This window comes from Drosophila mauritiana, chromosome 2R, assembly GCF_004382145.1.
Source record: "Drosophila mauritiana strain mau12 chromosome 2R, ASM438214v1, whole genome shotgun sequence".
Lineage (NCBI taxonomy): Eukaryota > Metazoa > Arthropoda > Insecta > Diptera > Drosophilidae > Drosophila > Drosophila mauritiana.
The window spans coordinates 19,061,701-19,078,083 of record NC_046668.1 but is presented as its reverse complement, the minus strand read 5'-3'; the positions used below and the strand labels follow the sequence as shown (position 1 = coordinate 19,078,083).

The window sequence follows — 16,383 nt, the reverse complement described above, 5'->3', positions numbered from 1 at the left end:
CCCAGCTACAAAAGGATATTCTGTGGCAGTCTCTCCTGTGCACGAAGCCTTGTATTTTCTATTCAGTGCTGAGAAAGTAAACTTAATCCAGATATAAATAATAAAGGTTAGATTTAAATTAAAATCCCTTACATCCTATTCGATATTGCCCTATAAAGTTGAAACTGGCCTAAATTCGAACAAAAAACTCGGCCACCTCCGCAATGGGATGGATTTTTTAAAAAGCCCATCCTATGTGATTTGTGTCAAACTGTCGATGGCGGGCAAGTAAATCAAAGTCATCTGGCCATTGGCTACTCCACCATCCGCTCCTGCGGGAGTTGCCTGCCACCTTCGATGGGCATTCGTCATTTTTCATGTTGCCATGTTGCAAGCTGGCAGCGGAGACCCGGAGCAAACGTGATTATTGATTGGTGCTCGCCTAAATTCATGGCTGCACTCGCTCCTGGTCGAACCATTTATCTAACTATAACCGTAGGTCAGGAGCTTGTTAGTGTGTGGCCACTGGTCGGGCAAGGAATTTGGGTGGTCAGTCCACTGACCACTGACACACAGAGCGATGTATGTTGGGATGAAAAAATAGCATCATAGATGCGCAGAAGTTTGACGTTTATGTGACATTTGAAATCAATTTGCACAACAATTGAATTTTCAATTTTCTATATCCACGTTTCATTGTTATTGTTTGGTCGCCGTTGTCGTTATGGTTGCAGCTGCAGTTGGCGTTGCAACTGCCTGTGTTTTTATCAATTTGCTGCCACAGCTGATGTGCAATCGATGCGTTTACATGTCAATTAGCAATTTAGTGCGTGCCACATTGTCAGCGAGAATGTATCCGGCTATCGCTGTGTGGGTATTTGGGTGTCTAGGTGGCAGCAAAAAGTTGCATATTTAATTGGCTGCCGCAAAGTGGACGTCATGCATTTCGGACATGCCCGAATGACCACAGAGTGTTCCGCAAATGAAACGGACGGCCGCCGAATGGCTGCCAATTTGATGAATTTGCAAATCCAAATAGATAATCCACAAACATTTGATTCAATCGAATGGGCAAAACGATTTCCACTTCCAAATTAATCAGAGCATTAAACGAGGAAATTGCCACTTCGGTCCGGGGGCATTTCCATCTAATTGGTTGATTGGATGTGCGACGCAAAGCGAGCGTTGGCATTATGGATTCCCAGTCACTTTGGCAGAACTTACCAACAACTCAACGAGCAGCCAGTTGCCAAACTGGGAACGGAACACGCTTGTTTCCCCTGTTTCCCGTTGCCAACTGCAATATTTGTTTTCCAACATGGCCCAGCTGACGCAGACCCGCCTTTGGCTTCTGGCAGGACGAGCACACATCTCCCACCAAACACATCCATTTGGCAAGTGCAAACGTTGCGAAGTCCGTAGAGGAGCAGCAATTGCAGCTGTTGCCCCACTGCAATTGGCCAGATTTATGTTGTCTAGCCGCATTCTGAGCACTTGCAGCTGCCTATGGACCTATGTATGTAGGGCCATGTAACCCCAAGCTACCAGCAAATGGACACTGTCGAACCGTTCATAATTACGCAGAGCAGGTAATTCCGGAAAGTGCCTCGGGCAGCAAGGGTTAAAGCCTGAAGAACCCCAATTCTCCGAATCCTTGAATCCTTGAGCTGGGGCATTTTAATGGAATCAGGCATCAGACCGTCTGCAGTCCTCATTTCCGGATATCAAATGAAGATCCTGGTCGCTGGCTTGGTGTTGACCCCAGTGGCTGGGGCATGAAAAATTCCAAAACCCAGTGGCGGAAGTAATATTTTTCACATCAGCATACGTTGCGGTCCAGACCCAGAACAGATAAACATAAACATATGCACATAGGGAGCGGGTGGGCGAAAAAGTTGGAGTTATGAAATCTGCACTCGAAAAATAGCACAAACTTATTCCAGCGACTTATTCGAGTAATTCGAAAATATCTTTCGAACCTTTTTCTTAAATGAATGAGATTATGTATTAAATTTGAAGATGGCTTTTCCTTTAAATCTGTTTTTGGGGTACTAGTTTTTCCATGTGCAGCGATATTGGCTTGCCTTGTGGCTTTGCTCGCTAGGCAGAGTGGCAAGTGGTTACCAACTTAGCCCAGTGTTTGCCGCTCCTGCTGCTGGCGGAAGTGTCTGAGGGTCCTGTTTGTGTCCTGGGCGCTGCCTTCCGATTACACCATGCATATGCAGATGTATGGCCGCAAAGATATAGCGCTCTACGAACACATACATACATATTTATGTATAATATTTAGTGGCAGCTGGTGCAAAGTTTCGGGCGTACGCGGCGTATGCGTGTTGCTCAATTGCCGCTGGCAGAACGGGCAACGACTTTTGCTGTTATTTATGCCCAGCGGAAAGGGAAGTTGGCATCGTAGCCGTTAGATTTAAGAACTTTTCCGCCGCAACCAGAAGAACGGGATTGGGGAACGGATGTTTCTGGCACTTGCCGCATGCTGCTGCACACATGCATCCATTTTCGAGAGCCATTTATAAGGCACACAATTAATTAAATGGTCCCTTGTTTGCTGTCCACACGATTATTGATTTCTGCTGTGCTGGATGAGAGGGGGCGGTTAAGGGGGTTAACAAAGGCCATTTACCTAGACCACAACAAGCTCCACCTGTAACTGGCCAAAAAATAAAAATAATAAAATAAAAGTTCGATGTAGATTTTGTGGCATTTTCATAATTTATTATGCTGCCAGTTTGTCGGGCGCATATCACCATAAATAATATCTATCCCGTACACACGGCCACGGATATGTATAAAACCACATACTATACTATGTAGTGGAACCCTTTTTTATGTAGCTGCTTAATCTACATAATTTTCGGTCCCTTTCACAAGCGGTTTGATTTACACAGTGTATAATCATTAAAAAGGCTCGGACGGCGTATAAAAAACAATTTTTTAGTTGCCCTCCCTGAAGGGTTTGACCGCTTAACTTGTTTATTTATTTTAGCTGGTTCTTTTGGGATCGGGGTTCAAAGGAGGAAAGGTTGCTTCGTCCTGGTAATAAGAGGATCTCATATGTGTGGGTAGGGCAAGCGATTAGAGTCCGTAGCTCTACTTGATGATATGTGTGTGTGTGTATGTGGAATGGGAGCTTCTGTCTCCGTTTTCACTTCTCTGTTTTTGTGAAACCATTTACATAAGTGCCATGCACAGGGCCCAGACATCCGTCTGAACCCAGCGATTATCCCTTTTTAATAGACTCATAAAACGGTTATTAACTTTGTTGCACACAAATAGAATAGAAAAAGCAGTCCGGATGCGGCGCACACTGTTTTATTTCATTAAAGTCATTTCTGGACACTGGCTCAATTTATTATGTGAGTTTTTTGCATAGTCCACTGCCATTTTCCCTTTGTTCCCTATGCAAAGAAACAACATTTGACATTAATAAATGGCCGGACTGTGGGCGGGAACAGGGGGTTGCCCTTAAAGTTTGAGAGCTGGTAAGAAATCGTTGAAGTTCGGCAAGTTGCGAGTACAGCAGAGATATTCTATATACCTATAGGATTTGGAAAATGGGGTATATCAGCTAATAATTCATTTATTTGTTATAATTATGCGCTGGTTTATGGTTTTCTTTTATTTCGATATACCCTCAACTAAAGTAACTTCTTTTGATAGTTGCAACAATTCCAACCTTCAGCTCATATTCAATATACCCCACTGTTTTACAGGTCATTGCAAAAGTCCAACTTGCTTTGGCTACAGCTATTCCACTTGTTATTTCTGATTTTGCAACTGGCCAAATGCAATTTCACTTTTATGCTGTTGCTCGCCTCCAGTCCTTGGAGCTCCCAGCCATTCCTTCGATCCCGATTGCCCCGCATCCTGATCCTCCGGTGACTGTGAGCACAAAATCCACACAATAGTAGCAAAACAAGATAAATGAAATTCTGATGCAAATTTGATTTGTTTGTAAATGTTCGACGTTGCAATGCTACCCCAGCCCAGGCGAACTTGCACTTTTCCCCCGCCTTTTTCGTCCTGATCGCCTGGGACATGGGGTGGGGTGGTGGAAATCAGTGGCTGTGGGTGGTGGTTGGTGGGCGCTTAGTGGGTGGACAGCAGCAACATGTTGCCGCTTTTCACGCTTCCCCCTGCCCCCACCAGCAGTTGACATTTTTATGCGCGCATGATTAATTATGCAATTTTGCCATCGGTTCCGTTCTGCTTGTCCCCCAGCTGGCTTTGGGGTTTATGGCTGATGCTATTATGTGCCCCGCTGGGCTGCTCCAGCGCATCAATCAGCATTCAGATCCCGACTTGGCCGGTGAAACGGAACGCCAAACGGAACACTTATTCAATAGTCATGCATGCAATTAGCGGGCGAAGAAGGGCGTGGAGTGGAACTTAAAGGCGGAATGAAATTAAGTATACGTTGTACACAGGGCGTATGCGGAATACTCTTATAATCACGGCTGGTCGGCCGAAGGCGAGTAAGTGGGGAAACGTGAGAGGAGCCCAAGACTGGGGACTAGGAATTCGCACGCAAATCGCAAGGAGCAAAAAAGGAAGAAGCAAAGTAGGCGGCGGACAACTGAAGTTTCCTGTTTAACCGCCCACTGACCACCAATGACCACTCCACCCCACCAAATAGAGTCACAATGATGGTCGCTGACAATCGCAGTCGGCAGGCAAATAGAGGCGAGCCGGGAGTATCGAGCCCATAATGCTGCACGGTCTTTTTGAGGCACGTTTCAGTTATTAACGGGACCGGGCAGCCTGTAAAGTGCATGCCGCTGTCCATTCCAGCCATTCGTACTACACTGGCCATTCGTGCTAACGTGACCAATATGCTTGTCATTGCCATAATAATCAGCTTTTGTCAGCGCTCGCCTTCTGCTCCTAAAGTAACGCACATTCGCTTGGGTAGGGTGGCTCACTGTGCAGCTGAATAGTTTGATACTTTAATCCTTTAAGGATGACTACTGCGAACATGAAAAGATGTTGAACCAAGATTAAATTAACGAGGGATCAATAAAGCAAGGGAATATATACAGTTTGATTAATGGTGCTTTAAAGCATTATGCTTTCTATTAAATCATTGAAAATTAAATGAGGCCATTTAAGACGACCTACCCTCATGTTTAATATATGGCCAAGGGATTGTTGGACAAGCAGCAGTTTGTTGTGTGGACATGTAGCCTCGCATGCAAATATTTGCTGATCCAATCGCCGGAAATGACACAAAACTTAGCAATTGTTTACTGCAACACTTTGTTCCGCTTGGGCTCTTAGCGGGAATTCAAATGGTATTAGACAGCCATCTCCATTTGTGGCCATTGCGTGGCCCCAATTGGGCAAGAGATATTATAATTAATATCAGCTAAAAGGTTTTTCCTGCCCAATTACGACATTAGTCATTGGATGTCATTGCTTCCATGAAATTGACTTTCTAAATAGTGATTTCGTTTTTTATTTGTGATCAATTTGCACAAAGCACGCGATAAGCAAATAAGCAAAGAAAATATTATTTCCTAAAAGAAAAAAAATTCCAAAGGATATTTATTGTATTTACAGTTCAGTCAGTTGGCTATAAGTACTAAAAAATCAGCCATAAATTGGACTTAATTGAACTGTGGGTTAAATTTATTTTTTTGATAAAATCAAAGAACATATGCAGGGTCTTCATTTTGTTCATTTTTGAAAATTTCTACACAGCTAAAAATAATTATACTTATGTGACTAGAAAATGAAAAGCGAATATAAAATTCTAGTAAAATATAGATTAAATTAAATTGAAATATCCCAATTTTATTTTTTTAAATAATTGAATATTAGCTGTTATTGATTATTTCGCTTAGTGTTTGCACGAATTTATTAAAAGCACATTTTGTGCGTTTATTTTTAGAAACTGTTCGAAGCAATCCCGTGTAATGTTCGAACGGAGTTTGAATCGGAATTTACTGCGATTGTGTGCGTATTTGTTGGAATTTATGATGACCACAGGCTTTCGACGGTAGTGATTGTTTGAGTTTAATTGAGTTACCTATCCGCGATGAAACAATTAAAGCCGCGAAAGTTGGATTTGATTTTTGCAGCTGGTGAAAAGCGGCTTCAGACGGTAATTGGATTCCCATGATTTACGTCCGTTGATTTCCAGATGCGATTGGTTTAATGTCCAGCCGGATACTCACTTTTTTGTTGCCCGGGGGGCGGGGCAGTAACACTGTCCTAATGAAGTTGTCTCGTTGTAATTAGAAGTAATAATAATTTCCTAGCCCGAGCACAGTCATTATGAATTTGGATTGCGGCCAAGGAAATGCCATTAATCAAATTAGCGAGCGCATAACTTTTTATGATTATGCTCCGTGATAAGCGCAACTTACAGGCTGAAAAAGGGGGCGGCGCAGGCGAGGGGGGCGTGACTTTGCATGCAAAGGAAAAGTTGGAGCGACGACAGCGTCGTCCTGGCCATTTGCTTCTTGCTTATTGTTTAATTCTATTTATTTTTTAATAAACAATTTTCCTAATGAAATGTCTGCCCAAGGCCAAGGAGCAGTAGGAAACGAGGAGGGGCGGGGGAAACACGAGACAAGCAGAAGCCGCAAAATTAATTACGATAAACCAGCCGGCAAAGGGAAAGGACGCGACGCAGAGTCCTGTAATGAGGCCGCATCAAGTTAATAGTAATTGAAAAATTGTAATGAAATGCAGCTGTTGCTGTTGTTGTCCCGGCATTTCCCATCTCAAATTAAACCTCCTCCACACTGCCATTGTGCTGGGATTATGCAATACGCACACTCACACACACACACACAGTGGCATAAGGGGCACAGGGACTTGGCCTAGGCTTAATTAAACGAAATTATCGCACTATTGTTGGGCATGTGTCTGTCTCATCCTCCAAAATGTCCCCACTTTGCCCAATTCTCCTCCAGGCTGTGCAACCTGGGCATTTGAATGCCTGCCATATGCAAGTGCCAATTAATTGCAATACCTGACCAATTGGCCAAGGTACCCTGAATACAGTTTCACTGCAGTTGCGTAATCCGATCTGGCCATTAGGCAAGTCACTCTGGCGATCGAGAGCGGCTGAATTCGATTTGCTGGAGAGCTCGTCGAATTGGCAGTGATTCAGCTGAAGTTCTAACTATAGCTCTCCGAAAAATTATTATTATCCTGAAACTATCTTCACCCATTAATCATTAACCAAGTAAAGAAAGTTCCCTGTGCCTATGCAACTTTTGGTCATGACCTCTTAACACTGACTTACAATTAAATTGCAGATATTTCCTGAAAAGCGAATAACCGATGGGGTCCTTGCTCGGCTGCACTGCAGCCAGAATCTCATCTCCACATGAGAGCCAGGCCATTTAGCCGTTGGCTAACTTGTTTATTTTGACATTTCGTGCGGAATTGAACGCATTTTGACCTAATTTGGTACAACAACGGCAATGGGAGCGACAACGACATCTACAACTACGATAGCGATGGCAATGGCGATTGCGATGGCGATGGCGACGACTGGCAGGCAAAACCGAAATGGTCAAAAGTCGGGGATTCCCCCATTCGCACACCATGCGAATTGTGGAGTGCAACTGCACTTTGCACTGATTATGGACAAACAGCTTTTTGTTGGATCCTGTGGGTGGTTTTGCTGCAGGATTGAGGATGCAGTATGTTCCTGCTGCCGATGTTGCTGCTGCAACTGCTGCTGCTGCAGTGTCTGCATTTAATGTGCGTTGTAAGTGAAATTAACAGCAAAACTGCATTTCGGCCATCACCATTTGCTATTTGCCAATTTAGACATAAATAGCCAACGACTAGTCGCCTTTTCGACCAGCAGTCGTATCTTAAAGCCATTTAAGCTGCTTGTTGGCCGGGGATTAGGGACGAAATGTTGCCTGAGTGTACTCGAGCTGGAGCCAGATTGGCAGGGAAGGATATGCAAATTGGGACAGACTTTTGCCTCCTTGTAAGTTTCAATCAAAATGCAAATATTGATGCAGTTGACATATGACGTTGTGTGCATCGGGATCGGATTGAGAGCCGAACTCGGAGCAGTCGAAACATGCCTCGCCAGCATGCAGATTTATGATAACAGTGGGCGGGGGGTAGGATGTTGGGGGGGAGAAGGATAAAGGATGGGGGTCGCACCAGGCACCAAGTACCAACTACCAAGAACCAAGGACCAAATCCTAAGCCTGCACGGGAAAAGCCATCGAGAATGCAATAACAAAGGATAAAATAATAAGATTTACTCATGACTTACTCTTGACTTTGCCAGCATCTGTGTGTGGAGGTAGGGAGGGGGGGATTGATGGCTGAAGGGGTGATGTGAGGACCAGGGGGATGGCACTGTTTTATTAAAACATAAACACAAACAAGATCCCGACAGCAAAAACACCAACAGCAGCAGTAGAATCAGCAACTATGACGGCCAACAGATTGAATAATGGCAGCAGCTCGAATGGAGGCAGGTGCTCCAGGAAAATGGGGGAAAGTCGATGGAAGGAGGTGGGGAAAGTGCTGCGGGCTGCTGGATAAATTAAAAACAAAAAGTATACCGAGAACTCATCGCATTAAATTAGAGCCGAGATACGAAGATACAACGAGATACCACGACGGCTGCCAGGGTAACTTTTTGTTATTATTTTTCAATTTCGTCGTCATCTGCTGCCATTGCCTTTTATCCAGGTTTGATGTCATTTTTCAAGAGGCTTATATGTGTGCGAGTTGGTCTTGTGCATTGCTAAACAAATTTTGATTAACTTATGCATAGAACATCACATTTGTTGTCTTCAAAACATCAGACACGGAGTTATGCCTCATTTCCACAAACGAAATTGAAACTTTTTGATGTCAGAGAAGCTATTACTTGAGTCCAACCAATAAATATTATATATCAAGCTAGGCAATCTTGATGGAATTGTTAAATATCACTGGAATTAATTGTTTAAATTCTCTCGCCAGATGAATTGGTAACTGAAATTTATCGCACAACTTATAAGGCCGGTGGTCCTTTGCCCCATTCGCTTCGCTTGTGATTTCATTTGATCGTCTTTCAAAGGCAATTCATCAATTTGACTGGCATGTACACATAAATCAACCCAAACAAAACCATAAAAAAGGAAAGCCGAAAAGAGAAACTCTTCAAAGCCATTTATAGTTGTATTTACAGATGTGCGCGATGTGCGATGCAGCAAACCAACAAACGAATATACATACACAAATACATATACATATAGTAAGCCCCCAGTAGTGCACACACCCATTTATATGGTGGAAATGATGAAGTGCGGGGGATGCATGTAGATTGCCACTTAACAGCAAAATAAAGTTCTGCACAAATTTTTAATTGAATGGCAGCGCATTGAAAAACTTTGCGTTGCCACTAAAATTGATTACACTCACCCGCCCGCACTGACGCACTCGAGTCTCGAGAACTTTTGAGATACACATTGAGATATTGGGTAAATTATTGAGGCAGAAATCGCCACTCGTGTCAAATGCATACCGTTGAGCTCGAATCCGTATCCGTATCCGAAATCCGAATCGCTATCGGAATCAGGACCAGAACCCATCGAACACCCAATCTGGAGGCCTGTCGTTTTGCCAGCTTGTTGCAATTTATTCTAATCGCTTGTCGGAGGAAAAAGCAAGCCGATGGATGATGGTAAGCGATGCGTGTAACGATGCTGCACATGAAGTCATCGGTAAACCAAAGCCGGTACACCATACCCAACCATACCCAACCATACCCGACCATACTATACCATACCAGGGCATACCATAGCATACCATACTATAAGAGACCAGGCCAAAAAGGTTGCCAATTGAGTGGCGCCAATCAATCTAGTGCTTCTGCCACTGCTGCCGCTCGAAAGTGTGTCAAAAGCCGGGGCCCAACTAAGCCGGAGTGAGCTGAAGAGCGTTAAACTCCGGCCGGATGGCGGACTGGAGGACTGAAGGACCAAAGGACCGACGGACTGACTGACGGCTTATTGTGTCGCTTATGGCACTTAATTGACGCCAATCGCATTGACTTGCAGTCACTCCATTCAGGCCCTGCTGATGGCAAGAAAAATCACAGCTCGTTAGTGCTGCGAACGAACATACGTTTCAGGTCTCCATCTCGATCTCGAGGTGGGCCAGGTAAACTGGTTAGTCTTCCCAAAAGGGGGTGGGGCAAGGAAGGGGAAATGACTGGGTATCGATACCAAATTGGCAATCGGAGCTTTCAGCTTGCACAAGTTGACAAGTGATTATTAAATGCCAACGGCAGGCGTGCAGCCACAAAAAACAGGAAGTTCTTCAAAAAATTTTAAACTGTAACTCAATATGGTATTTTTGGTTTTTTGCTATGTAGTACGCCTTTAAAAGTGATAACATTTTCCATCTCTCGCGTTTTTAATTACTCTGTATGTACTTACGCAATTTCAAGGCCCTATCCAAGCGGTTATGGTGCGTTTCCGCAGTTGAATACCAGCCAATGTGGCATTTATCCGCAAATCCAGATGCGGCGGCTTCTCTCGAGGCTTCGGCAACCACAAATCAGTTAAGCCACCAAATCAACAGCAAGCAAAACCAATGTCAGGGACAACTACATGACAGCAAACACAAACACAATCGCATGCACACACGCACGCACACTTATCACTTATCACATGCAAGCCACTCCTTAAAAATCCTTAAATCACACCATTGTTTGTGCGTGTGTGCGTGAGTTTGTTAATGATTATTTGACGCCATGTTTGATTGACGTGCAAATAACGCCCTTCTGCTCGCACAGCCTCTTATGGAGCACATTTTATTATCCTTGTGTGTGGTACACACACCTCATGCGTCATGCCCCCCTGCGTCGTGTTAATGGCCACCAAAGACCGCAATAACCACAAGGCACTTATCAATTTTTGCGCCTTAACAAAATGGCACTCGAGCGTGTATTTGTGTGCGCACTTCCGTTGCTATCAAAGACGTATGCTTGTGCATGTGTGTGAGTGTGTGTTGGTGGGTGTGTGTATGGGTTTCTTTGCAATGGCGTACTTGCATTAATATTCCGTTAAATTGACATTTACACGATGAAGACGATTACGTTGGTGCTGTGGAAGCTGCCTGACTTTTGCCACCAGAAATTATTCAAGACCTAATTCATCTTCATCAATGCAATAAACACTTGTGGAAATCAAAACGGAAATGCAAACACAAACACAGTCGTGTTTTAAACAAACTTTGGATAAGAACAACCTTTGAATGTAAATGAGAGAAACAAACTAGCTCAGCTCAGAAGAGCACAAATAATAGTTATTAAAAATTTAAAATTTTCAAAAATATGACTACCACTTAACTGCTGCAATAAATAGAACAACACCAAATTATGTGATAATAGATATTTCGGTCTGATTTATGTGCAATGCGAACTTTAATTCCATTAGATCGGATATAAATCACGAATATCACTGCCAGGAGTAGATTTATTTATATTAGATTGTTTGAGTAGCCAAATCAATAATTCAAATCTATGAAAATATGAACATATTCCAATTGAATTAAGGCAATTTATATATTTGCTTTCAATTCCACAAGTTTACCCTTTAATTTAGGCCACAGCTAATCGCTTATACGCATCCCTCGATTGTCCATTGGCGTTAACAGCAACTTTGGCAACACTTTACTGCATTTTTGAGGACAGCAATTTTAGGGCCATTCCGTTCTGTTTTTTTGTATGTCTGTCTGAGCAACACACTTGCAGAGCTCTTAGCAATTTGCTTACATTCAACTCAGCCATGTCCAAAATGGCAGCTACAAGCATTTTGTCCTTTATGTGCGTGGGTGTGTGTGTGTGTGCTGGCTGGTTGTGCGTGGGTGTGCTTGATGTTGCTGGATAAACTATGTAGAGTCCTTGAAAAGCATGCAGGCCAAAGGAGCGGAATGCCAGCGGCTGCAAAAACAACGAGCGCGCAACAAATAGCAAAAATAGAAAGGAAAAGTTAACAGTTGACATAGTTTAGAGTTGCTTGGTCAGACGAAGGCCGCAACGGAGGAGCGCTGGACGAAATGGGTGGCAGAAAGGAGGAGGTGGCTGCCACCATGAGTTGGGTTCAAAAGCCACAAGCGTAAGCCGTTGAATGCGAGGCTGGGATGAATGTCTTAATCAGAGTGCTGGGTAGATTGGTGGCAAACTAAATGAATTTAATTGCCGCAGGATATGAAAGTAATTATTTTGCAGTGCATAGACACAACACTGTGTGAGTGGGCGTAGGCGGTACGAGGGGGCGTGGCGCCGTGACAGGCTCAGACTAAAATCGCAATGAAGCCAAAGGCGACCGTATCTCCCTATTCCGCCACCCACAAACCCTGTCATCCCACAACCCCCTCCCCCTCCCATCGATGCACTTACGAACAGGCGTTCAAATCGCCACGCCCATGCCGGCTGCACCGCCCACATGCGATGCACCACTGCCAATTGCCCCGCGGTTATTTTGAGTTGTTCTTTAATTTATTCTCTTTTATGCCTGTGCGTTAGTTGTCCTTCGCCAGCGCATGACTGTGTGTCACTATCCGACTATCAGTTTGTGCACTGAAAAAAATCGGTTGCAACTTGAATTTGAATATCTTGAAAGGTCATTTAGAAAGTGCATAGTACTTAGAGCTGCAAAACTGATCTGTTTTACTAAGATTTTTGCTTGAAAACAGAAAAAAGATTCTAATTACAAACCAAGATTATATTTTTTAATTTTTTTTACCGTGCACCTGCAGTAAAGAGGCAGCAGCAGCTCTACAAAAGGCAACGATGTGTTACACTTTCAATTGTCGTTGTGCCTCAATACTCCTCCGTGCGTGTGTTTGTGTGGCAGAGGAAAGTGTAATGCTGCTTGTTTACACGGTGGCTCTGTTGTGTTGCCTAGATCAACGTTTCTTTCTGGCATTGTTAGTGGCAGGACCTTGTAACACTTTTGATCAAACACGCACGCGAACACACACAAAGCATGTATGTGTGTAGGTGGGCCATCTCTCGCAAACATGCAACAAATGAGCGATTCTGCCACTCAATTCGGAGTCCAATTATGAAGGCACATGTTTCTGCGATTGATGGCTCTCTGAATCGTGGCCCCATCAGCATTGTGTTCAAAACATACACATGTGTACGTCTGCCTCGATACGCAGGCTTAATAAATTCAATTAAAGTATTGTTCAAGCCATCAAGTATCACTATAGCTGAGGACCCACTCGTTTTATAAAAGTAAATATCATATCATATTATCAAGGATCAATTATCACTATAGCTATACAAAAACATGAACCCAAACTATCAAAGAAAACCTCTTCCCAATTAATAATTTAGTTAATTTTATTCAAGGGTGCATTTCTCTAAAGACAGATGGTTCTAGTGTTCCTGTTCGAATTGTGGCGATCGCACGTAGACAGGAGCAGGATGGGTCAGTCCGTAGTTGCGCACCACTTTGGGGTAGGAGTTGGCATACTCCTGCTGCGGATAGCTGGCTGGCTGATAGGCCGCGGTATCCTGGCTCACCCTAGAGTACTTTGCGCTCCTTGGAGTGAAACCCTCTGGCTGGTAGTAGAATCCGTTGTAGGCATCGATCAGACGACCCGCTTCCTCCTCCTCATCCGCCGATCGCTGGCCACCGCCGGAATGTGGTGGCTTGTGTGTTGGCGGAGGTGGTGGTGGGTATGGGTAGGGAGGATAGTACGGTGGGTAGCCGTAGTAGGGAGGATAGAACGGAGGAGGTGGTGGGTAATAACCACCTGGCCTGGGTCCGCTCCCATGTCCGTGCCCATGTCCATGTCCGTGACCGTGATCGTGACCTGGTTTTGGCGTAGTTGTGGTGGTAGTAGTGGTGTCGGTGCCATTGACCACCAAGATGCAGTTGACAGTGGTCACATCATCGTCGTCATCATCGCTGCCACTTCCATTTCCATCGCCATGACCACCGCCGCCACCACTGCCGTGTCCACTTCCATGACCACTTCCACTGCCACTGCTCGATCCCGACCCGGAGCTGGAGTCGGAATTGGGCTCATACTCAATGCTCACCACACGACCCAAGCGCCTCTCCTGATCCTGGTCCAGATCATTGGTGGAGATCACGCAGAGTGGACGTCCCTTCTTGGGCGTATCCTTGGATCCGGAACTGAAGATAGCTGGAATGAAGTTGCCAGCGGCGAAGCCGGACGCCAATCCCTTGATGCCGGCAATGGAGCTGCTGAGCAAACGGGCCTCTGATACCTCCTCCTTGCCCTGGGCGAGACGGAGGAGCTCTTTATACTCCTGCCGAGTCACCTGATGCAGACGCACCAGCTGCGGACGACTCGAGCCTGTCATATGGAGAGATCATTAGCATCCTTTTAGCCAGGATCAAATATCAGGAAACCTCACCAGCTTGGGCCGCAGCTGCGCAGAGAACGATCACCGCAAGAACTGTTAAGAACTTCATGGCGATTGCGAATAAGCTTATTTTGCTCTGCTCCCTTGCTTATATATTTCAAAAGTCTTTCTCTGCCGACAACTTGATGACTTGACGAACCGAAATTCCCTTTCGGCATTGTCATTCAAATGGATCAACCCAAACTGCTCATTTACAGTTATAGCTTTGCACTAATCGACTCCAATCTCCATAATTTACGCGTTGACCCAGTTCTTCATCATGATCTCGCCCTGCCCAAAACTCGTTTACTTAATGAGTTTTATACCAAAACACGTCTAGATATGCTAGTTTTGTCGATTGAATGAATGATAACATAATTGCTTTTGGTCGAGCTCACAAAGGAGAGCGATACTCCAGAGAAATTACTCATAATCCACAGGTTGGTTTAGTTTGGTCACAAGAAGACATACCCAAGAAATTTCTAACATTTTAAAGGTACTACCTCTTGACTAAGATAATAAAACCAGAATGTGTATTTATTTTCTCTTCTTTATTAGTTATTATAAGATTGTTGAAGGTACACAGGATTGTAGGAGTATAAACGGTTCTTGTAGCGATAGTCATTTTCATCTTCAGTCTCGTAGGAGTCTTCATCTTCTTCTTCGTCATCGTCAGCCTCGAGTTTCTCCACTTCCTTTTGGGCATTTACTTGAGCCAACTGGTTCTGATCCAAGTAGGGATATCCATAGGGTCCATAGGGCTGCGGACTGTAAGGTGGAATGGGGGGCTGGGGACCATAGGGCTGTTGGGGGTACAATCCATAAGGAGGTTGTCCATATGGCGATGGTCCATACGGCAGTTGGGGTCCATATGGCTGAGGGTTTGGATAAGGCGGAGGGTTGGGATAGGGACTGTACGGATAGCCACCATAGGAGGGAGGTGGTGGATACGGCGTTCCATATTGGGGTGGCATTGGAGGATAGCCATATTGCCGGGAACCATCAGAGTCTTCTCCCAAAGCGCCTGCCCTTGGATAAATACTTTTGTTAACCATTTTCTTTTTCAATGGAGCTTGTATCCTGGTCTCCGTCTCCACTGCCTCTTCCTCCTTAAGAACCTCTGAAGACTGAGTGAGTACAGGGGTTTCCGCCACAGGGTTAGACGTCTCAGGTTTGTTCCAATATTGGGCATAATTTGGATGAGGATCCAGGGTTGGGAGCTCAAATTCGACATCCTTCTTGAGCACCACTATGCAGTGGATGGCGGAATCTTCTTCTTCGGCTTCAATGTCTCTAGCCGAGCTTCGTGCGGATGGCACATCCTCCTCCCTGCCCTCGCCCTCTCGAGATTTGATCACACACAAGGGCTGACCATCGAAGTCCACCTTCTCCGTATCATCGGCCTTGCTGAGCGTGGTGAGGCCCACGATGCGTAGAAGAGAGTTCCATCCGGAACTCAAGGTATCACTTACGGTGGCGAAGCCACCATTGATCAACCGAGCTTCTGATATGACATTCTTGCCCTTGGTCAGCTGCAAAACCCGCTGGTACTGCTCCTCATTGATTTCGTATACCCGCACATATTTCTCCTGCTTGGCTCCAGATGATGAGGATGGTGCTGTGATATATATCACTTATATATATGACTTAAGCTTTTGCAACAATAGAACCCACCTGTTTCTAAGCTGGCAAAAAGAGCCAGAAAGAGCAGCAGGGCCAGTGACAGCTGCAGCATGTTCTAAGACCTGGACAACAACGGACTAAAATGCGTCTACCTAGTTCTGGTTTTATTTATACTTTTGGCTAGAATTAATATCAAGGCGAATAAGAAACGAACGGTACATCAGTCCCGCCACATTTGGAGACGAATTGCAATTAAATAAATATTGGACGGCAGCCATCACATCAGCATCATCATCATTTTGGACGACATCTAACCAGTGATTTCATTTGAATACATTATACGGAGAGTCAATGAACGCATTACTGGCATTCCCTTTGAAACTATGGCAAACTGGTTT

The 16,383-nt window shown here is 44.6% G+C and overlaps 2 protein-coding genes across 2 annotated transcripts; both read right to left on the bottom strand.

The window, feature by feature from the left end:
- Positions 1-13,312: 13,312 nt before the first annotated feature.
- LOC117138337 (sperm-associated antigen 8) lies at positions 13,313-14,432 on the bottom strand. The gene is made up of 2 exons (XM_033300375.1): positions 14,375-14,432; positions 13,313-14,313 (listed from the first exon to the last, which is right to left on the bottom strand). Exons 1-2 carry the CDS (start codon positions 14,430-14,432, stop codon positions 13,364-13,366), a joined length of 1,008 nt encoding a protein of 335 aa, XP_033156266.1. The 3' UTR covers positions 13,313-13,363.
- Positions 14,433-14,916: 484 nt separating this feature from the next.
- Positions 14,917-16,097, bottom strand: LOC117138518 (actin cytoskeleton-regulatory complex protein PAN1). The gene is made up of 2 exons (XM_033300652.1): positions 16,037-16,097; positions 14,917-15,980 (listed from the first exon to the last, which is right to left on the bottom strand). Exons 1-2 carry the CDS (start codon positions 16,095-16,097, stop codon positions 14,917-14,919), a joined length of 1,125 nt encoding a protein of 374 aa, XP_033156543.1.
- Between the last annotated feature and the right edge of the window lie 286 nt (positions 16,098-16,383).

Coding starts and splice junctions, on each gene's coding strand:
- LOC117138337 (XM_033300375.1), bottom strand. CDS start 14,432: ATGAAGTTCTTAACAGTTCTTGCGGTGATCGTTCTCTGCGCAGCTGCG. Junction 14,314..14,374: donor CGCAGCTGCGGCCCAAGCTG/GTGAGGTTTCCT, acceptor TCCATATGACAG/GCTCGAGTCGTCCGCAGCTG.
- LOC117138518 (XM_033300652.1), bottom strand. CDS start 16,097: ATGCTGCAGCTGTCACTGGCCCTGCTGCTCTTTCTGGCTCTTTTTGCC. Junction 15,981..16,036: donor TTTTGCCAGCTTAGAAACAG/GTGGGTTCTATT, acceptor TATATATCACAG/CACCATCCTCATCATCTGGA.